Here is a 23,052-nt window from a genome sequence, read left to right as displayed (position 1 = left end):
AGAGAGAGAGAGAGAGAGAGAGAGAGAGAGAGAGAGAGAGAGAGAGACACATCCTATGCTTGAAGAAATAAGCATAATGTTCTAATGACACATCGGAGGAAGAAGACAGAGCAGATCTTTGGTCAAATTATATCTGCAAATTACAAGTACTGCATCTGAAGTAAACGCTGGATTGTCTTTTTGTTTCTTCAGGTACAGACAGAAACGTGTCCGGAGCACCAAGTATTAAAAACGGACTCAAATGACGGATCAGAGTTTAACTAAACAAAACTATGCCAGTTTATATTTATTATATTCAGGCAAAATATATTCAACGTTTTAGTACTTTGTTATTCAGGGTCGCTGCAAACATTTTAAAAATAAAGTTTAATGCTTTTTAAGACCTCGACGAGGTCGTTTTGCTTTATTTAGTAGAGAGTTACGTATCCTTTACGACATGTATTTCAACATTAATCAAAGGAATATACTACAAGTAAGAGAAACTACAAATCCACTCAGAACTCAGTGTTTGGTTTCCCAAATGCAACTCTGGCCTTCAACAAAGAAGGTGAACTTTAGACAGACAATCACATTAATGTTAACAGAAAAGGAATGAATGTGAAGGAATGAACAGTCGTCTACATTCATTCAGCAGTAACTACCATCGGAGACGAGGTGGTGAGGAAGCATGAGAGGCTGTTCAGGTATGAAATGTCTGATGCCAAACATGTTAGATTGCTCTGTTACCGAGAGGTTTCCATTCTACGTTCAGTCAGAGTAAATGTCACATGCTGGTGGGAATAACGCACTACTTTTGACATTTGGGATATTCGTCTGGCGGTAAAGTCAAATATCCTGTTTGTTTTTAATTGTGTGTACAGACAGACAGGAGAGAGGTGGACAGAGGGAGAGACGGGACAAACAGAAATAACACTCATTAGAAAAACAGATTCATCGCTGGAAGAGGAGCAGGAAGTCTAAAACGGGAAACTTCTAAATGAACATCCAGCCCGGTGAAGCCCAAGAAGTTTTAATTACTCCGGTTACATATTACTCACTGTGGGCTCGTTTTTCACCGCAATATAAAAGTCCTGCACCTCTGTGGAAACGGCACAATCATAGCTAGAAGTGGACAGAACTCAAACATGTCCTTTGAGCAGTAAAACGCAGTTAGAAGCCAGAAATCATGAAGAAAAACATGCAAGTTTATTCTACAAAAATGGGAAAACAATGGAATCTATATTTCCAACAATTTCCCAAGTGTCCACAAATGTTAAAAACAATTGAACTATGGAACTATTTACAATCTCTCCTGTCTCTGTGTTTAGCAGCCTGCAGATCAGTCAAAGTTTAACAGGATCTGCTTTGTGCAAACTGTTTATTTGTAGTAAAATTTCAAATGAGACTTAAAGAATAAAAGTGCATTTGATGAAAAATCAGGATTTTAAGCTTTGATTGGGTTGCTTTTCCTGATGGAAGCCTTCGTCACACATGATGTGTTCAAGGACCGTTGAAATAATTGAGAATCTGTTAATAAAGTCTGTTTTCGTCTGATAAACGGTGTATTTTTGCAGATTTTTCCCGGGGTTCAGAGGGCTGGAGAGGTCACTTTGCTGATTGAAGTCCATAAAAATGTTTAAAAAAAACATTCACCCATCTGATGCGAGAGTCAGATTAAGAGATTACCGCGGCACACCGGAGCCATTTACTCCACGTGTCTGTAAAGAACGGAAGGGGAGGAGTCAAAGACGGAAGAATACCTGGTACGACTCCGTTAGTGGCGATCGCACTCATCGATATCGCGGTCAACAGCGTCTGCAGAGACAGTAAGACACAGATCTTCAGAGTGTTTTATATGTTTTTGCTTCGTCATGCATATGTGTGTGGACACTGAAACACTCACACAGCAGCAGCATATGAAGACGATGCAGAGGCCCTGCAGCACACCAGCGCTCCCCACCACCCAGGTCAACCGCAGGAACAGGATGACGCCGAAGATGTTCTGGAGGCAAGGCAGGTACACGCCCATAAACGTCCCCATCTGAGGAGACTACCAGAGGAGCGGGACAAAAATTAAGTTATGTTGATTATTGAGCGTCAAAGGCTGAACATCGTACGTAATATTAATTTAGACATTGTTGTTTCCTGGCCTTCCTGTGCCCGCACTGCTGTCTGTTGCTCCAATGGAGCACCTCGCGTTCAAAAGATCGGAAACTATCCCTTTAAATGTTCTACCTTGTTGGCTTTCTTCTTCTCGCCGATGCTCTCGGCCTCCTCGTGCTCCTTGGCCCCCTGCGTCAGGTTGGTGTAGTTGGCCAGACGGTTGAGCAGAGACGACACCTTCGGCCGGGTGTCCATCTCCTCCTGGGACGGGAAAGAGTAGAGACGTGAAGGGAGAGAAGAAGAGTAAGAGCGAGGACAGGGAATAGAGATAAAGACGGAGGGCGGGGAGATTTAATTTAGTTGATTTTTGGTAATTCGAACCTCAAATAAGGCCAAGTTCCTGTCGTAGAAGTCGTCGTCATCCCCCCCGTGAGTGTTGTTGATGTACACGCTGGAGATCTTTGAGTTTCCATCACCTAGACACAAAGAGAGAGAAACTTTTATTAAAAACACTTTCAAAGTCGGTGTTTCTTTGTCGAGCAGCAACAAAGACGGGGACTTTAGGACTACAACAAGTGAAACTCTGGAAGGTATTCACTCGGATTGATTTACTCCATTATCTTCAAGTTGTTCTTCTTAATATATTTTGTCAATATATCATTCACGCAATGAAGCTCCGTGACTGTCATGACCCAACATTCTGTGATTTCTGTTTACATGAAAAGTGCGACAGCCGTTAGTGATTAATTGATCCGATTAGTCAATAATTAAATAACCGTTAGCCATCTAAAGCAAAGCCTGTTTCAAAGTTCATATGGTCATCTGACAGACTGTTTCTCACACACACACGGTTTGATGGCGGTTCAGTTCCGCCTCAGTCAGCACAGACGGCTGCATCAGCAGCACCTGAGTCAGCAACATCACTTCCCTCGGCTGCTCCGCCGCAGTCACGCTGAGGGCAGCGAGCGGCCGTAACGCAGCGTCACATACAACAAGACGGACGCCGACATGTGACACGAGCATGGGTCAGTTCGTTACAGAAATACGTGAAGAAGAAGTAAGTCAACATCATAAACAGATTGGGAAATTGATTTAACTGACAACGAACCCGATGAACCTGAAAGAAAAACAAACCGTTATTAAGCTGCCGTACGGCGGCACAGTGTCTCAGTTACACGCCGAGGAAAACTTAATATGTAAAGAGATTTATTTTTCTTTTAAACAGCATTTGGCTGGTGGGCGGTGACTTCCCCTCCTGTTCACAGCGCTTCATTTGGCCGAAGATAGCGAGTGTGAAACTGACTCCACACCAGTGAAAACTACTCGTTAGTATTCATGCAGGCGTGGTGGTAGGAGAAGATTAACCAACAAGATATTTGGGCTTTTTTTGCTCATGATGTTGATCATTGACAACATGTTTAACCCTTGTCGTATCAATTCTTTACTAATAAAAAACAAAAGGCATTCTGGGTAAATACAGATGCTCACAGTCGTGTGATCTGGTCCTGTGATGCTGGTCACGTGACCTGTTGATCCTCACGGGCGACAGTTTATGGACATAAATATTTTGTGAGTGCTCAGACTGATAACACCGACGTCTTCAGCACACAACAGGATCACAACAACACTTAATATAACACGTAATACTGCTGATGCACTGACGGCTGGGAGAATTTTGATGATTTGACACACGGCTGCAATTAATTGTTAATTAATAACCCAATTAACAGATGTGATTGATAAAGAAAATAATAATTTGTTGCAGTCCTAATTTGATAAAAACAAAAACTTTCCAAAGACGCCTTTGAGTCACTCGAGCAGAAAAAAACAAACACAAACACGCTTTAAACAGGGGAACGCAGCTGTGTGTGTGTGTGTGTGTGTGTGTGTCTGTGTGCTCAGTGAAGCAGAAAGCCACAGCGGCCAGATGTGGACCGCATGCTGTGACCACATCAAATTCAAACAGCCGACTTAATTGGTGTCAAAAATTTAAAAAAAACACAACCGAGGATCACAGAGCATCTGACCTTCTCTGAAAATAACTCTCCACTCCTTCTGCCTCCTTTCCTCTTCATTTCCTTTCCTTCCCTTCTCCCTACAAACAGCCGCAGCATCACGGATGTCTTGATCGAAGCTCAATGGGATTAACCGGCTCGATGTCTATTTATGGCTGCTCATTGAACGACGTGGGGCCTCCTCACTACCACGCCACCTCTTAAGTGGATCAGTTACTTCTCTCCACGGTCAGAACCCTAACACCCCTTTTGTTGAGCCCGTGCGGCCACTCTTAAACACTTTTGGAGAGTGAATTACTGCAGGCACACTCATAGATGTCTGAGGAAAACTAGTTCCCACTTTCATCCATCTACTCATCTGGATTCTGTCTCTCTAGCTGCACCTGAGGAATCCATGTGAACAGGTCTCTGCTGTCAGCTACCATTAAGGACAGAAGTGAACCACCGTGTAGCTGCTCTGCAGGTGGGCTGAGAGCAGCAGTGAAACCTACACTGTGTCCTCTTAGAGTCCTCAACGTCTGCTGAGTAGCATTAAGCCGAAACCGCTGCTTGTTTGGCCGTGCAGCCCTGAAGTCAAGCTCTCAAATAAAGAGCTTTATGACCCAGACAGACGTCAAAAACATCTTTTTACTTTCACTAAAAGTGACATTTTGGACACAGAGCCGTCAGTGGGTTGTGTTGAATTAGCTTGTGCTCCCTCGACTACCTTTACACAGCCAACAGACCAGAATAAAGACATGAGAACACACTCGACTGATCAGAAAAACATGAGCGAGGCAGCGTGTCCACTGTACTGTGACGGTGTCTAACTCATTTTACAGAGGACGTGTGTGGGAGTTAACACTGTAGCTGATGAATGACACTCTGTGCTGTATGTGTCAAAAATGTGTTTACACTTAAAAAAGGGACATGGACGTGGAAGTAAGTTAAAAAACAAACTCAGACACAAGCAGCTACAGACGGCAGCAAGAGGCTGATGTCTGAAATCTGAGGGAAAAACACAGAAATCCAATGAGAACGTCTATGAATCCAGTGAGTTTCTCCCACTGTGGCTCCATTAAAGGCGTGCCGAGTTAGCAATTAGCCGTTTCTATTTGCAACATGTACAGACATCCATCAATACAGCCTCATGGTTGTATTTTGATGGAAATAGGACCGACAAGATCGAAAAACAAATCCAAAAGATAGAATCGTGTTGCTGTTTTTGGCGCCACTTTGCAACTGCCATTGCGACACTACATACTCTTTTTCCTCTGAGGCCAGTGTGTCAGTATGGAGGAGTGGCTGGCACGCCTCTAAACGTATGGATTAAAGAGTGTATTCACCGTCTGTAGCAACCTAAATCATGGGATTAGATTCCACAGTCACAGGTTGGTATGCAGGCGAGGTGTGTGATCTGCTTTATATTTATCGTTTCACTCAGTCACCCAGAAACAGGTAGAACACGCCTTTAATTTCAATGAAAACATGTAAAATCTTGTCCCTTGAATGTCTACGTGGATGTATGTGTGTGTGTGTTCGTCACCTTGGTCCGCGTTGCTGTGGTCCGGCGTCTCGGCCTCCCCCGCCGTGGCCTCGCTGAGCGGGTCGCTCCGGTTGACGCTCTCCCTGGAGCCGAAGCGCACACGGGCGCCGGAGCGCGAACTGATGTCGGGCGACATGTCGGACAGCCCCGGGAGGTCCTCCGCCTTGGTGGGCGTCACCGTGAAGCGCACCGATGCCATTGCAAACTCACTTTTTTGGGGGGAGTAAAAGGGAGGTGTGTTGTGTGTGTGTGTGTGTGTGGGGGGGGGGGGGGGGGACACGGAGTAGCTAGTGGTGCTGAGCTGAGCTAGGCTATCTCCCAGGTGGTGCTGAGGTACCGGCGGCCTCTACAATTCCTCCTCTTGCAACTGTGATTCTCCATTGAAGCAAAGCGGTCGGCTGCCAGCAGGCATGTGAAGGAAAAGTCGGCAACAGGCCCACGAGAGTCTTTCTGATCCCGGTTGAAAAGTAGACACACAAGTACAAATTCCTCCACTATAAACGTGTGATTACGTAGTGTATTTTCACTTAAAATAGTGCGTCTTTGCTTCATGCGCTACGTCTCGGACCATGGACCGGACAGCAGTCTTTCTCTCTAAATGTCTTTCTAATGACGGCACCCAAGAAGTGTCATCGCAGGGAAATGGAGAAAAGATGAGAGAGAGAAAAACAAAACAGAAATTAGTTCACACAGCCAAAAAACAACTGTTCTAAATGTACCTTAAAATGTAAGTAGGCGTCATGTTCAGGGAATTGATTTAATCGTCTCTACGCGGATTTGTTTCACATTTCCTGTATGTCCTTAAATGGGACGTTTGTAGTAAATTAACAGAGCTAAACTAACTCTTAGAAATATTTGACATGTATGGAGGAGGAGGACAGGACAAGTGCATATGGCTGAACTGTTGTCTTAGCTCGGTTCATAATTTAATTATTAAAGGAGAGCGGTTCTAACCGGTTGTGCCAGTAGCTGCTGGCTGTTTCCTCTCACTCTGCATGCAGAGACACAGCGCACTTTCTACCGCTGCCTCGCCCCCTCTGTCCACATCCAGAGATGGACAGAGGGGAGGGAAGAAGGGGGGAGATAAAGAGAGACTCATTTGGCTGGTTCATCTAACAACTTCCAACTTCCAGCGTTTATCCAACACGGCCTATCCCAGCATGCATTGTGCAAAAAGGAGGCTGGGAAACACCCCCCCGGAGAGGTTATTAGCCATTAGACAAACACGTTCACACCTGTGGGCAATCAGGCCTCTCCCCATAGGACTCAATGGGCCAAGCAAGGAGACCAGAGAGGAGTTTTTTGGGTTACTGCAGACATTTGTTCCCATGTCATTATGTGCTATTACAACAGATGTGGTCAGGACAACATGTTGAGTTTCCTCTTTCTGTCCACAGCTGGTCTAAGCAGGAATATTAAGAGTTACAATTTTCAGAACATTAGGAATCCAATCTTCAGCATAGTTACAAAGCCATTATTTAGTGTACTTGAATACAATTTTGAGGTACTTGTACTTTAGTATTTCCATGTTATTCTACTCCACACATTAATTTAAAGTACTGCATCAAAACACCAGGAGTACTCCCCCAAAATATGGTCGCAATTTTTAAGAATAACAAAGAATAAAGGGGGTAAAATAAGGAGATAGTGTAATCCTGCTTCCTTACCTAGCAGCTTCTGTCCACTCGCGTTAATGCAGTTGCATTAATCAATATGTATTTAGCCACAAACACACCTTTATTAATGAGGATAAACATCCTCTAATTAGTCAACTTAAAGAATGCCCGGTTGATGGTGATCCTCACGTGCACTGTAAGCCAATTAAGCGAGCTATAATAATTCTGGCTTGAACCAGTTCAGTGAACACTTCCCGATATTATTAATACAGACACAGAGAACTAGGCGTTTATAATATTATATAAAAGGAGAAATCATGCAGATGTTTTGGCTCGAGCTCGGAATGCGGCATCCGACTAGAAAGCTGCGGTTCAGTCAACAAAAAAGGAAATCGAAACCGGCTAAATTCAGAAAGGCGCGCAGTTGAATTAGCCTGGTACTGACAAAGTTGTGTTTTGTTTTGTTTAAATTACCCGTCATGCAATGAAGAGTGTCAGGCACCGGGCCATCACTTGAGGAGGCGATACCCGGGGCTTGTGTCGCGTGAGCTGGTCGCTTCGCTTCAGTCCGTCCAGCTAGCCGAAGCTAACATTAGCTAGATGCTAGCCATGCCGCTGATAAAACTCCGCGGTCCATCAAGCTATTTTTCACTGACAGCGACAAAAACGCTCACTGAAAATCTCGACACGTTAGTCACGTAAAATTGCTTACCTGGCTCAAGTTTCCCGTAAAGAAAGGCCTCCACCATACGGCTGTTTTTCAGTTACATCTGGGAAGATTTTGGCTCCTCTCCCAGGTTTTATCGGCACTTTTCTTTTTTGTATCCAACAAAAAAAAACAACATGCGAAGGGCGCCTGGCTAGTCCTATTTCGCTTGCCGTAGTTCCTACAGCTAGCGCATGCGTGGTGACGAAAAAACGATGGTGCTGTAGTCCAAAAATGATGACAAATAAACGACTCAGTAGAGCTGTTTAAAACGCTTTTCAATGCTGTAATTGTATCACTTAAATCTTTAAATACATAACCATTATTATAGTTTTAACAGAAATACCAATATGTATATAAATATGAAGTTAAAGTAGATTCATAATATAAAATAGGGAGTGTCACAACTGGTATCCATTATTTAGTGTACTTGAATACAATTTTGAGGTACTTTAGTATTTCCATGTTATGCTACATAATACTTCTACTCCACTACATTTCAGAGGAAAGTATTACACTAGACAGCAATGTTTATTTTCTTTACTAATACTCCTGTAGTTTTATTTATTTAATTTTTTTACATAATTGTATTGAGACTGCTTCCACCACTGAGTGTCTCATCAACCGATCCAAGTAAATGTGTACATGTACTATTGAATATGTATTGTGTAAATATGCCTTTCAGTTGCAGGCTCTTAACCAACACTGGTTTATAAGATTAGAATAATTTATTCATTGTTTTAAAGCTCTGGCTGCAGATTACCTCTCAGATGTGAGGTGCATTAGTAGTTTAATTCAGGAAGAAGCAAGTCTACTTTATGGGTTATGTGTTTTGTAGTAACAGATGTTTAACCTTCACGTTTTGGAATTTATAAGTGCAATAAGGAGACTAAAACATACAAATAACACCATTCTTCTAAAAGAAATCCCATTAATTGAGCCCTCGTGCTTTGTATTGAAGCATCTGCATTCGTGATGTTTCTCCACGAATCTATTCAGGTTTCATTCTTTAAATTATCACGTCTGGACTTTAAACACACAGAGACGACCGACAGAAAACCATCAGCCAAACATTTATTCCATATGAAAACAAAATTATGACATCATCCTTAAATGAATGTCAACAAAGTACGGTACATAAAAAGAAGATCCTTGACATCACTGACTGATATCCAACACAAGTACAGCCCGCTAAATTTGGATGAAACGGAGGACAAATCGATGCTGAATGTTCATAAATTGTGTTTTTTGTTGTTGTTTTGTTTTACTTTACAGTCCCATCTTCGCCTGCAGCGCTCCACCTCTCGGTCTGACCCCCGTCCTTCCACCTCTCACAGAATCGGTCTGGGCTGCTGGGTGAGCAGAAGGCCGAAGCGTTTCTTCACCGTCACGCGGTGTCGGGAGAACTTGTCGTCCGGGGAGAAGCGAGCCGGGTGGGCCGAGCTGGTGGGCTGCCCAGCGGGACAAATCTTCTGTTGGGGACCAAGACGGGAAAGATAATTAAATAAATGCAACAATAGAGCAACACATCTGAATGAATCAACTCTTTGTGGTGTTAAATTAGGAAATAAAATGGTGTTTAATTCATCATTTTAAAAATAGCTATGAATGAACGTCCCAGGTCTGCAACTAATTATTACTTTTCATTAGCATTTAATGTATCAATCATTTTCATGATTACCTGATTAATAGTTAAGTCTGTATAACGTATATATAAAGTAACAACATATGCCTGTCACTAATTCACAATTATACCCTTCAAGTTACTTGTTTAGGGCCAAAACCAAAAGATGCTGTTTGTTTTTTTTGCAGATGAATTCAATCGTCATATATCTTGTTATGTAATAACTACAATAAGTTAATCTGCATTTCATAAGCACAGCTGTCTATAGCAGAACCACTATGGAAAGTTATATCCAACGTTAAGCTTACATTTAGAACACACTGTTTATATTTATTGTAAAATAAATGTGTGTTTATGAATATTTTCACTTTTATTATTTCCTGTGTGTGGTGTTACACATGGTAACCTTTGTGTTTGATAAAGAAGAAATTAACAGCTTTTGTGAATTTAGCTATGGTGGTCTTTATTTCAGCGTCAAAAAATGAGCAAAAAGTTGAGGATAAATTTTAAAAAGCAACAATAAATCACCAGGAAGAGGAAAATGTAATACGTTTTACGGATTGTATGAGTTGCAAGACAAACGTGGTTTCCGGCAACTTGTGATTAGTAGTTAGATATGCAAACAATTACAGTTTATAAGAATGTATTGATTACATTATTTAGGTAACTTTTAATTGCAGACCATAGTAATCTTTACTTTTTACTAAATATATTAAAAGGAAGGCGCAAGTCACTTGTCACAAGCTTTACATCTAAAATAACCTTTTTTTACTAAATAAGTAAAATATATTTAAACAGACTAGATTTAGATACGAAGGATGTAAACACAACGTTACCTTCAGAGTGTAGACTCTGTCTCCGCCCTCGTTTTCGTAAAACTGCAGGAACATCTCGACGTTAGCGTGTTTTAAAGCTTCAAAATATATCAAAGAAGTTGTATTATATCGAGAAAAAACGTAAAATTTGCAGGTAACACGTTTTTTCTCTTCTGGATTCCACGTGCGGCGGAGTTTCTCCTCGGATAGCAGAGCGGATATCCGGTTTAGAATTCGGAGCGCTAGGCATCCTGGGAAATGGGGTTTCATAATACAGTACGTCATAAAATGCCTTGTAGCGCTTCCCAAAAGGCACATTTTCAAGATGTATTATATATTTATACATATGTATTATATATTTATACATATATGTATAATATATATATATATATATATATATTCATATATATATATATCTCAACTCTATTTGATGGACTGCCACGACATTTTGTACATTCATGGTCACCAGACGATGAATCCTTTCTCCTCTAGTGAAACCATGACGCAGTGTATGTAGCGTCTGGACAACATGTCCAATACTTTGTTTTATGACCAAATACCTGCAAAACCAATCCGCCTCAGATGCAGCTTTCGTTTTGCGCCAATTTGCATTATCAGCCTAATGTGTCTTGCCAGGAGTATTACTTTCACCTTTGTACTTTTACTGAAGTAAGATTGTGAATGCAGAAGTCGGAGTATTTTGACATTGTTGTATTAGTACCTTTACTTATGTAAAAGGATTATGAATACATCTTCCACCACTGGCTGCAAATACGGCTGTAGACAGTAAGTCTAGTTTAGAGCAAAGTAGCTTGAGTCACTCTTAGAGAAATTAAAGTGGTTGGATTTAGTCCCATTTCTCTCTCCCCCTTTTAAAGTTCGTTCAGTGTCTTTCCTCGCAGAAGAAGAGCAGAAAAAGAATGCACTCAAAGGATCGAAGCACGAGGTTTCTGCTGGATCTCGTCCCTCTCTGGACGAAGAACGCGCCTTTGAGGAACTCATGACGATCATAGACACCGAATGTCCCAAGGTGCCCCACCATATGTTGTGATGTAAAATCTACAACGATTACTTTTAGAAATATATTTGTGTTGGGGTAACAATTAAAAATGATCTTTCATCTGATATTAAATGTTCATGATTTAAATGTTTTGTCACGCCAAAGAGAACGCAAACAAGGAAGGCGAGGAGGAGAAACTGGAGATAGGGAACGGCTCATTTCTGATGTATCTGAATGAACTGTGCAGCGATGAGGACTTTGTCAGAAAGGCAAGTGATCGATGGCATTAATGGAATATATAAACTGCTATGTCAGCATTAGTTTTGTGGCAGCTTTAAGCATTTCATGAACTTATTCTCATCAACTCAGAGAGCAACAGAGGAGCTTTCAGGTCAAAAAGACCATTTAGTTTTAAGCAAAAATGAAGAATTGATATCTTTTTGTTCCACCGTATTGAATGATGTTGGATGATAATGCCGATCAGCGTGTGCAAACACTAAGGGAAAGATTTCATAGTCTGAGCGTCTAAATCTGTGCTCATCCGTCTCTCAGGTGGACTCAACACTGAACACAAAGTATCTGGATTCCCTCCGTTCTTCAGACCCAGAGCCCATTGACCTTCTTTTACAAGAGCGAGAGGTGATAAAACATGACACTACGTGCTGTAAACGTTGTGTTTCTTTGCTTTTTGTGAGCAGGAGGTCGACCTACGAGCAGTTCTATGAGCAGAACAAGCTAACCAGGGTTTTATTTGAACCATTTGGTGCTTTTACTTGAGTAAACTTCTGAAAGCAGGATTTTTTTACTTGTAACATGAGTATTACTGTAGTGGTATTGCTACTTTTATGGCTAAAATGTACGACTGTGGCTGCAGAGTTTGAAAGACATGGGACGCTATCGAGTTGCATTATGGGAAATGTAGGATACAGAGTGTGGCTTATTCTGGAGAGTAAAAGTCGGGATATCTCGGCTTCCGCTGCTCCGGCTTTGATCATTCTTTTTCACATCTGTCCCCCACAAGCCCCCTAAATTTATAGAAGTGCAATACTAGATCGCTGTAGTACCACTTTAATTTCATCTCTTTCTCTCAGGTGGAGTCGACACTGAATACAGAGCACCTGGTCCTCGACCTTCTTTCAATGAGGGAACGTCTGCTGGAGGTAACATGACAACAAATAACAGTTTTGAGGCTGCAATTAGTTACCGAGTGTTAGGAAGGAAAATACTGTAAAGTTTCAAGCACAGAATCATAATATGGCATAATAATATGTAACATTTGACATGCAAGAAAAAGGTCAACCTCTTGCTCAACAGATTATGGATGTGGTCCAGAAGCAGTTAGTTAACCTGGACTCTGCCGACTCCGACAGCGTGACTCCTGTCACCGAAGAAACATCTACGGCGAATTCACGTGTCAAGGAAACGGCACCCCTCCGAAACGCCCAAGCGCCCGTTTGGGATCCTCCAGGCTCACAGTCGGACACAAGACCAAACCAGGACGGACAAAAAACACCTCTGAGGAACACGGGCCCAGAGGAAGGCTGCTGGACCTGCTGTTCTCCCCTCCTCCCTTCACGCCTTCTAGAAGAACCAACCGATAACCTCGTCGCTGCCACGTCTCCTCTCAACTTCGATGTCTCCCTCTTCATGGACTACATTACTTCATCTCTGCAGCTGCATGCCAATATCTCCCCAGACACTGGTCCAAATTCAGCTTTGGAGGCAAGAGACAATGCATTGGTAGAGACACCTGCAGCCACATTGTCAGAAGAAGCTGTAATGTGCTTCTTAAATCACGGGGACACACGGTCAGCTCAGGCTTCCCAAAAGCTTCGGGAAGGACCTCTACCTGGAGATCCTCCTGCCTCCGAGTCCTCCTCAACCTCAAGTGTTTCATGGCCCTACAAGGACCCTCGCAATGCTGCAGTCAAGGATCCTGCTCCCAGTTTCAGAGCTGATTTGTCAGCCGGCCCTTCAGCTCAGAGAGTTCCGGCTTTGAAGACACGTCCTCACCCTCCGCCTCTGATAAGTGAGCCTTCGGAACCATGTGGCCCATGTGAAAACATTACCCCAAACTCTTGTCCTGCAGCAATTCCTGGGCCATCTAACACAGACCCTGCATCCTCTGAACTCAGGGCGGGACAGCGGGGTGAGACGGAGAGAAAAGAGGTCGGTAAATCAGCAACGCGGCGACGAGGAAGGCAGTTATTTGAAAGAGAGGAGAGTCATTTTGAAAAGCGGGGCCAGGCATCAAAAACGGCAAATACAGCTGGGCAGTTTTCAGAGATTGGAGAGAGGGAACGTCATCAAAAAGTTGCTGAAGAGATGCAGAAACTCAAGGTTGAGGGAGCGGAGCAGCGGGACGCCAATGACCTCGAGGTGAGCTGTGACACGGGGGCAGAAAACACCCCGTCGACCAAAATCCCACAAGAGGTTCAAATTGAAATATCCAGTTTTGCAAGAACAACCAGGAGCACGACAACTGAGGAAAGAGAGCAGCTGATTCCTCCTCCTGCCGGTAAAGGCAGAGAGAATATCAAACACTCGGAGGGGAAGAGAAAGTCCTCGTCAAAGGTAGAAATTGAGGACGACGATGAATTGGCTTCAAGTCCGATGAAAAGAAGCAGAAACAGGAGGGATAAAGAGGAGGGTAGGGAGGAAGCCAACGACGCTAAGACCAACGAGGACAAGGTGTCTCTAACTGAATCTTCTCCGCAGAGCCCAGAAGTTCAGACAGATACTCATTCGACAAAAGACTCAACAAAGGAGTCATCAGGGGACGAACCACTGGTCGAGACAACGGAGTCTCCTTCTGTGAAAAGACGTGAGATTGAGACAAGTTTAAACCTCGCTCTGAGTCCAGAGAGCCAACCACAAACCGAAACATGTGACTTCTACAGTTTGAGGTCACAAAATGTGTCAAAAAGGACAGAGGCGACACAGCAACCATCTAACCCAGCAGGTGTGGAAGATGAAAGAACAAATGGAGAGGAGGCCGAACGCCAGAGTCCGATGAAAAGACACGGAATGAAGAGAGGGAGACGAGGGTGAACGAGACGGAGACGATCAGCTTAAGTCCAACGAAAAGAGGAAGGTGGAAGAGCAGAGCGGAGGCCGACACAGAGAGACGCGAAGAGGAAAAGTTGGCAGCGTATGTGAAACCCTCGACAAGAAGCGCTGTGAAGGCAAAAGATGGAAAGACCTCAGATGCATCAGCCCGACAAGAAGCACTCAAAGGCGACACCATCAGAGGCCGCAGCCTGCGTTTCTCTCGCTGGAGACGAACACGGCCTCCCACAAAGTATAAAGACTTTATCTTGTGCAAAACAAACACGCACAACCGACTGCTGGGTAAGGAGGGAAAGGCGAGAAAAGGAAAAACACGCTAAGAGGTGGGAGGAAGATTAAACGTGTTTTGGAGAATAGATACAGAAAGTATGTAGAGATGTGTGTGTTTGTGGGGGGAAAATAACTCCACAGCTAAACCTCCTGAAAACAATTCACAGTTTAATTTATTCTTTAGTATAAACAATATTCACACACAAAATGTAAGAATTCATTTACGGAAAATAAACTTTTTGATTTACAGTGTTTCTTTTTGCCATTGTCCCATTAAAAAAAAAAAAAAAAAAAAAAGCATACAAAAGAGGGAATTATATAAATAAGACATGTTATGCAAGGTAATGGAGTCTTTTAACAGCATCTGGAACAACACATGAGCACGATTTATTTTGGGCCGTTAAAAAAAAAAAATGTGCACTCGTAAACTTCAAGTCTTCAAATATACAAGACGCACAGTCACACCTCAGAGCCACTGTAGTCATTCTTTGGTTTTCTAATGTTGGCATGTTTGACTGTACAGTAATATAGACTTTAAAATACATCTATAAACACACACACACACATTTTAAAATACAATCTTTTGTCGACGATTATTGTCCCGTTGCTGCACTCGAGGATGCAGAGGACATAAAACAAACCTGACTTAACGTCCTGTAAAAAGCGGAATCCAAATTTTCCTCCTTATTCAAGCTTTTTGTTGTGGTGGAGGGATCCATTGTTGCTGTTGTGCATGCTTCCGTTGTTGTTCACAGCCTTCCCATTGGCCGGCTGGGAGCCCGCCTCCTCGGGCTGCATGTACTCGCTCGCCACTCTCTGATAGGTCGGGTGGGTCGTCAGCACTCGCAGCAGATTTTCTGTGGGACACGAAGCGGATTTAAATGAGGATTTGAATGTTTTGAATGTCACATGATGAAACGCACATGTTCAGTCAAGTGCCTGTTGTCTTTTTGCTTCATAATGCAACGTCTGAGCTGCCTGTTGTTCTACTATTATAACACTTCACTCATTGCTGAGAGAGACTCACCTTCAGTGAGCCGGCCTCCATCGGAGGCCTGCGTGTAAAGCTCGGCAGTGTGGCGCTGAGGGAAATCCAGCAGTGCCCCCATGAGGTCCGACAGCTCCTCTGCACTCAGACTGCCTCGGTCCTCTGCGTCAAACAGCTGGATAACAACGACATTTAGAAGAGGGAAAATGTTAACTGAAAAAGTATTCTTCATCCCCGGTCAGAAACATATGCTGTAAAGGAAACGATAGGACTCACAGTGAAAGCTGTGTGAAGCAGTGACTTGAAGCTGACGCATCCTGACAGAGCGGCAACAGTCAAATAGATCGGCCTGAGGTCCACAATCTCATCCTGAAAAACAACAAGCAAACACGTATTATTACATGTTTTTGGACACAGTTTATGCTTATATTTATGAACTGGTATTTAACTATCTATACTATATAGAAGGTATTATACTTAGTAGGCATTCAAACAACCAATCTGAATACCATTTAACTATGTTTTGGATGATAGACATCTGTACATCTTCTGCAGTTACTGGTAGCTGGCTTTGAACCAGAGCGCCGTATGACCTGGTAACATCCAACAACATGGACTCTCAGTGCTGAACCTGCTTAATATCAGTGCTTCTACCTTGGAATAAAAGTCACAGATGGCGACGTCCGTCTGTGTATCCGTCAGCCCGAGGATAGAGGAGAGCTCCTCTCCGCTGACTTTTGACCCCTGAGCTCCTGACTGACACCTGTCAATCATTCTGTCCAGTGCCGCTTCCACTTCATGCGCTCCCAGACTGAGAGAGAGCGAGAAAGAGATGAAGATGGTGAGATCAAAAAGAAAGAATTTCATAGGGCTGAGACCAGGAGACGAACGCAGATCTTGTCTCACCCGTTTCTGCGCAGCAGCTTGAGTGTTTTCCTGGCCGGAGACTCCAGTGGGAGAGAGAGACCGCCCAGCTTATTGACGGGAACTCGGCCCTCCATCACATAATCTGTAGACGGGAGATCAAGGGCCCTGCAGCACAGCAGAGAGGTGCAGCATTAGACACATGGTGTGTAGTCTCTACTGTATGTTGGTTAGGTAAATAGACCCCTGAATCCCTGAAAGTGAGACCCTTGTTGTGGGTACTATATGTGTACTGCTTGCCAAGTTTAATGGCTCTTGTATTGTTTCCATTTTATATACTTCTAGTTATATTTCTATTGATTTGTACTTATTCTGCCCTTGTGCTGCTGCAACACCTGAATGTCCCCTCTGGGGATCAATAAAGCCTCATCTTCTCTTAAAATATCACCAATTGTACCCGATATAGTGACATAAATCATAAAACATCTGCCACTTACTTGGCCATGAGTTTCTGCACATTGTCTGCGTACAGGTTGGGGTCATTCTTCTCCTCCTGCGAGGGGCTGTAAACTGGAAGGAACTGCAGCATAAGAAAGAAAATGTTTTAGTCACATGAGCAGAAAAACACACGTTGGATTTTGATGTTCACACATTCGCAACAGTCTCTAATCAGATCAGGTAAACGGTCTTACCTCGATAGTTATGTTGGTGTAGAACTGAGAAGCTGTGAGCCACAGTGCCTCAGTCCTAAGAGACAAAAATATACAATTTAAGTAAAAAACACTCAAGAGGAAAAGCTACGACATTATAAATGGTGAGGAGGTAAATGTATTGTCATAACACCAGCTTCTTCTTAATGCAACATGACTAATGTGGCCAGAAATGTACTTCCAGTACACACCCAGTTTACAGTTTAACTACTGTAGGTACACTAAGTGAAAACGTATGCAGTGTAATTAAAGTGTCCAGACATAAATCCTCCCTTATGGAGGTAATAATACTTAAAAGTGGTGTTGATTTAACGTCACGGCCATTTTGAAGGCTGCAGTTTGTGGTGTTGCACTATGTAGTATGCACTATGTAGAAATCTAGTGTGTGTGTTTTTTATTTTTTTTAAACCAAACACATCCACGTTCACCATGACAGTTCGATTGGAGCCGACAGTTGAACTCACCAGCTTGTGCCTTTGTATGTCCAGCGAACAGTATCCTGAGGAAGAGTCATAAAAAGATTGTGATCAGTGGACACAACGAGGTGCGAGCAGAAGAAAAAAATAATAAAATGACTCCTCGGCAGCAGACTGGGTGTGGAGGTTGTCTTTGACTAGTAGTGATTGCAACGCTGGTATTGTTTTCACCTTGTGAGTCTGTGTGTGTGTGTGTGTGCGCGTGTGTGTGACACTTTGTGTCGCAGGAACTAATCCTGTAAAACACAAGTCTTCACAGGCGTGTAGTTGAGATCAAAACAAAGGCCAAGTTTGAAAACGGGTGAAAACCCAGAGGGGTGTGAAGTGAGGAATGGATAAATGAGTACGAGATCAGTGTGTGAAAGCAAACAGTTACAGAACAAAGCATCGCCTGTTTGTGCACCATCACAGCAATGCAGGTTGCTCAACTTAAATAGATAACAAGAAGGACACTTTGACTTTTGTTCCAGTGACATAGTTTGTGATTTGTTGTCACTTCTGTTTTAGATTAAGATCTTAAAAGACGTCAACCTTGAAGCATGCAGTAAACACAATCACACAAATTTAACTTCTATTCATGTTGTGTTTTTAATCATCTCGTCACTAGAATATTAATAACCGAGTCTCCTTAATTATAAACATAAATATACATTTTCTTTAAATTTAGTCCGTTAGTTATTTACTTTCTTTTTTATTATTTAATCATATTTTAACTGTCTCAGTAAAGCACTTTGGTACTTTAGTACACAGCCAGCGGTCGTCGAGAGATAAAATATTACATTTTATTTCATTTGTAAGCATGAGATAGAATTCATAGCTTCAATAGAATTAAGTGCACCTGCTTCAAGTATCTCAGCATATTGACAACAATACAACCCTTGTTAATTACCTTTAACAAACTATAATCCCTTTCTTCAAAGCCAGTGTTGTCAAAATGTCTCTAGCTAAAGTTAAGAGTCTCTATTTATACCCATCAACCACAAGAGGACCAGAGCCTTCAGCAGGGGGCGGCTGGAATGAATTTGATGCACTGACACAATGAATTAATTGCTTAATTCATCTCCATAAATTAATATAAATGTGGGATTAATTAATAAATTGTGGTAATTAGCAAAATTTGTGGAGAGTTTTGATAGATTTTTGTGAATCAGTGAATAAAGATGTTCTCTAACGTCAATATAAATGTCTTTAAATCAACTTTAAAAGAGACCTTGCTAGAGTTCGGTTAAGTGTTTCCTTACTCTGGATAAAGTTGTGATGCAATCTTTAGCAGGAAACAAGCAGCGAGAATCAAATCTGTCCTCTCAGTTATCGTCTGTTGTTACAAAACTAGCAGATCAACTACTTCACTCACCAGCTTGTTGGGGTAGCGCAACAGAACCGGTTGGACCGGGAGTCCGGCGAGGAAGGCACCTGATGACAAGGCAAAACAAAAAAATTAAAATGAGACTGGAAAGACTGGAATGAGACAAGAGCAGCAAAACAACCAGCTGCTGCTGCTGCTGCTGCTGCTGCGCCCTTTTCTCCCTCATTCCTGCACCAACTGTACGAACACACTCGTGGAATGTGTTCCGAATGGAGCCTCAAGATGAACCAGAAGAGACTCACTGCTAATACTCACCGGGTTTGAATTTGATGAGCACGGTGCCGTTGGTTGTGGTTCCCTCGGGAAACATCAGCATCTAGACGAGGATTCAGAAATGTGACGTTAGTTACATTTATGACCCGTTAGAGGCAGGCATCACAGAAACAACCTTCTACTGACGATGTATCTTCAGCCTAAAAAGGATGCAATAACAAGTGCATTCACGGGAGGCAGATAAAGCGTTTTGTTGCCCCTCTTTACTAAATCAAGCATCCCATCTAATCTTGATCAGCTGTTTGCTTCTGCCGACTCAGCAATACGGACCACAAGCAAAGACTTAACGGTTCCAATGAGGTCTGCGCTGTTGTTGTGCTTTCTGGCGTTCCCCTAATTGCTGCAACGTGCGGTTGGATGGTTCGGTGGTAATTGCCATAAAGCAACGCTGTATCGATATCTCACCTGAGGCCAGTAGCCGCCGGAGGTCATCCTCTCTGTGAGCTGCGCCACCGCCTTCCTCCTCGACTCCGGGTCCGTCCTGCTCACCAGCACGGATTGGTTGAACTCCAGTAGAGCTGGAAACACACACACACACACACACACACAACTGTTACACAAGAACCAGAACCAGAAGGGAGGAGTTGGCCGATCAGAAGCCAAAACAGTGAGTCACTTGTTTATCTTTTGGACTTCCTCGCATACTTTCATATTCCTCGCACGTCTTTTCCAAATATTATTCTTGGTTGTTTGCCTAAAACTGTTTCCCACCGATGAGCATATTGCACTGTGTCTGTTAAAAATGAATTCAGTAAAAAATCATGTCCCCCAGGCCCTTCTGAAAGCTGCATAGCTACAAACAGTGCTGTCATTTCTAACTATTTCTTACGCGTTAAAGCAAATGTATTTATTATATTCACTCTATTTCAACGTCTCTTACCTGGAATATAACGGAAGACAGTACAGTTTTGATGATTTTAAGTTTACAGGAACCTCTTAAAATAAATGAATAAATATATGTATGAAATCTTGACATTTGATAAAACAAATTATATGATATTTAAAACAAAAAAACAGTGTTTTTTTGTGATGGGACAGTCAAACACACTGTGTGTGTCACTGACCACTTTGAACATATGTCAAACAATCGCTGTCACTTACACCTGCATGCTTGAGACTTCAGGCCCTTAAAACAGCAGGTAAAAAAAGATATAAAATGTCTTCTTATAATAATAATAATAATAATAATAATAATAATAATAATAATAATAATAACAGATTAAGAAGATGAAACCAGACTGGGAGTGAGGTTTCTGTAATTAGTTATTTATTTTGTCAATAAAATGTGTTACAAGTTCCCAGAGTCCGAGGTGACAAATAAACAGAGAAAAGCACCAAATGCTCACATTACAGAGGCTAATGACAAACAACTATCTGATTAAATGTTGTGTTTTTTAGGTTCCTGTTGTGCCTGCACTGGTTAGATGATGCAACTAAGCCATAACAACAACAATGTGTGTGTGTCCTCACCTCCTATGACCGGCAGGCTGGTGTTCTCCGACCGGGACACCACCGTCGGCAGCTGGGTCGGCATCAGAACCACCATGTCCAAGAAGCTGCTGTGAGGTGCCACCACCAGCACCGGCGCCTCCTTCAGGTCGGCCCGGCGGCCTTTGACCCTCACCCACGTGAAACCCAGGAAGAAGAAGGTCAGCCGGCTCAGCCACAGCATGATCGGGTGGAGGAGCCAGCGCCTCCAGCCCTCCACGGGCCGAGAGCGATGCTCCTCGGAGAGGCCGGCCATTCGGAGCCGGGCGACGGGCCACATGAGGAGGAAGCAGAGGACCGCCATGAGGATGCGGAGGGGGAAGAGGACACTGCCCAGGATGATGCCCTAGGGACCAGAAGAAGAAGAAAAGTTATTTAAATAAAAAGATAATATACATAATAGAGGTTTTAAATGAAAAAATACTCTCAGAAACAACATGTTACTCATGTCAGCCATGTGTCACCGCCCTACTGTGTGTCAAAGAGTAGAGTTACTCTGTGGTATGTTATTATTATCCGTCATGCCTGTCTAGGCCCGACTCATTTATGACTTGGCTGTTTTGCTTGAGCAACACATTCGGATAGGGAAATGTGAAAGACTCTTTTGTTCTCTTCAATGGAGATAGAGAGAGAAAAGGTAAACAGAAATAAAGCATGCAAAAAAAAATGATCACAAAGAGGAACTTACGGAGTTTAGACAGATATATCCAAATATATATAGCACCCCTATCTCACTGACTCCTGGAGGAATTTTAAAGCGCATTATTAAAATGGTATTAAGTAGTTCAGAGCCCAAATAGTTTCAGGTTGCAGACTTTTTGACTTCCGTCGCTGTTAAATTAAAAAGCTGTGGTTACCCTGATCCTCTGCGCGCGGGTCAGCTTCACCTCGTGGATGAACGGATGTGGATACTCCTGCGTTGCCGAGTGACGGCCGTTTCTCTCCATGGCGACGACGGGAGGGGGGGGTCTATAAATAACGTTATTTAAAAAATTAAAAAATATATATTTACACTGACTTTTACTTTGAAGAAACTTTTTATTTTGTCAGCTGACAGCTTGCTTACTTGTTAGAAGTGTCTCGCGCTGGCCGATTTAAAAATAGAACGTTATCTAACGTTCAAAACCAACGGTTGAGGAGTACTCCGGCCAGAAAACGGGCAAAAAAAACCAAACAGACGACGTTAGCTAAGCTAAATTAAAACTAAACTAAAAAAACAACAACAAAACACACGTTAGTTTCAGTTAAAAAACTTTTCTGCTGTATGTCCTCCACATGCTGAAACCAAACAAACGCTGTGAAGAAATAGTGCCCATCCTTCTCTCTTGTTCTCTCCTCTCACCTGATCCGCCCCTTCACGGCCCGGCCCACAAACACTCAGGGGCTGCGTCAGTCCGGCAAGACAAACCGGTCCCTGGAACTATTAAACTAAACAAAAAAACTTTCGGTATTCCAAGACTTTGGGGGAAATATGGAAGCTCAATCGATTAAATGTTGAATTAAAAACAAAATGTACAACTTAAGGCTACTTCGTCATGAATTCTAATCAATAAATCAAAGCAAAATGATCAATGAGACTGTGTAAAAATAATCTGTTTCATGCAAAAAGTCCTGCATTTAAAATTAAACGTCATACTTAAAGTAAAATATGGCTCATTCCTTTAAAATATATATTATTTATGTTAGGCTACTGGATGGTGACCCATTAATGTTGGACTGGTTTCAGTTATTTTATATAGTCCCATTGCAGGGTAGTTTATCCTTACAGTTAATCGTCTTAATCTGCAAAGTAACTAAAGATGTCAAATGAATGTAGTGGAGTAAAGAAATAAAAGTAAGATATTTGCCTCTAAAATGTAGTGGAGAAGAAGTATAAAGTAGCATAGAATGGAAATACCGGAGTAAAGTAAAATGACTTAATTGTGGTACTTGAGTAAATGTACTTAGTTACATTCCACCAATGTGATATTCTAAGTATAATTACGATAATAATACAGAATTATGACATGATATTAGGTCAAAAGTTTGAGTCAAAATCTTTCTCATAGTTAGTATTTTATTATATATATATATATATGCCTTTATTCCCACACTACTTTAGGCAAAATTAAATGACACCAAAAAAAGCCCTTAAAACATGATCAGTTAGCTTCCCTTAAAGTTAA

The 23,052-nt window shown here is 42.4% G+C and overlaps 3 protein-coding genes across 5 annotated transcripts in view; all 3 read right to left on the bottom strand.

The window, feature by feature from the left end:
* The window catches only part of slc12a6 (solute carrier family 12 member 6), a 17,616-nt gene extending 9,437 nt beyond the window's left edge, over positions 1-8,179 (bottom strand). The window contains exons 1-6 of one of the 3 annotated variants that reach the window (XM_031851011.1): positions 7,951-8,179; positions 5,623-6,228; positions 2,464-2,558; positions 2,215-2,343; positions 1,883-2,029; positions 1,740-1,794 (exon numbers count right to left, since the gene is read on the bottom strand). In XM_031851011.1, the coding sequence (XP_031706871.1) occupies positions 1,740-1,794; positions 1,883-2,029; positions 2,215-2,343; positions 2,464-2,558; positions 5,623-5,821 (625 nt within the window). In that variant the 5' untranslated portion in view covers positions 5,822-6,228; positions 7,951-8,179. Of the gene's footprint in view, positions 1-1,739; positions 1,795-1,882; positions 2,030-2,214; positions 2,344-2,463; positions 2,559-5,622; positions 6,229-7,712; positions 7,898-7,950 lie in introns of those variants that run through there. The other 2 variants (XM_031851013.1, XM_031851012.1) reach the window with 2 other exon arrangements.
* Positions 8,180-8,981: 802 nt separating this feature from the next.
* On the bottom strand, positions 8,982-10,604 carry nop10 (NOP10 ribonucleoprotein homolog (yeast)). Its single transcript, XM_031851394.1, has 2 exons — positions 10,405-10,604; positions 8,982-9,416 (listed from the first exon to the last, which is right to left on the bottom strand). Exons 1-2 carry the CDS (start codon positions 10,456-10,458, stop codon positions 9,276-9,278), a joined length of 195 nt encoding a protein of 64 aa, XP_031707254.1. The 5' UTR covers positions 10,459-10,604; the 3' UTR covers positions 8,982-9,275.
* Positions 10,605-14,989: 4,385 nt separating this feature from the next.
* lpcat4 (lysophosphatidylcholine acyltransferase 4) lies at positions 14,990-22,201 on the bottom strand. The gene is made up of 13 exons (XM_031850649.1): positions 21,745-22,201; positions 20,870-21,233; positions 19,805-19,917; positions 19,382-19,442; positions 19,115-19,173; positions 17,749-17,783; positions 17,267-17,321; positions 17,072-17,154; positions 16,617-16,742; positions 16,365-16,521; positions 15,987-16,079; positions 15,750-15,885; positions 14,990-15,579 (listed from the first exon to the last, which is right to left on the bottom strand). Exons 1-13 carry the CDS (start codon positions 21,832-21,834, stop codon positions 15,407-15,409), a joined length of 1,545 nt encoding a protein of 514 aa, XP_031706509.1. The 5' UTR covers positions 21,835-22,201; the 3' UTR covers positions 14,990-15,406.
* Between the last annotated feature and the right edge of the window lie 851 nt (positions 22,202-23,052).

This window comes from Anarrhichthys ocellatus, unplaced genomic scaffold, assembly GCF_004355925.1.
Source record: "Anarrhichthys ocellatus isolate YVR2014 unplaced genomic scaffold, GSC_Weel_1.0 scaffold11, whole genome shotgun sequence".
NCBI lineage: Eukaryota > Metazoa > Chordata > Actinopteri > Perciformes > Anarhichadidae > Anarrhichthys > Anarrhichthys ocellatus.
This window is presented reverse-complemented; position numbering and strand designations above follow the sequence as displayed.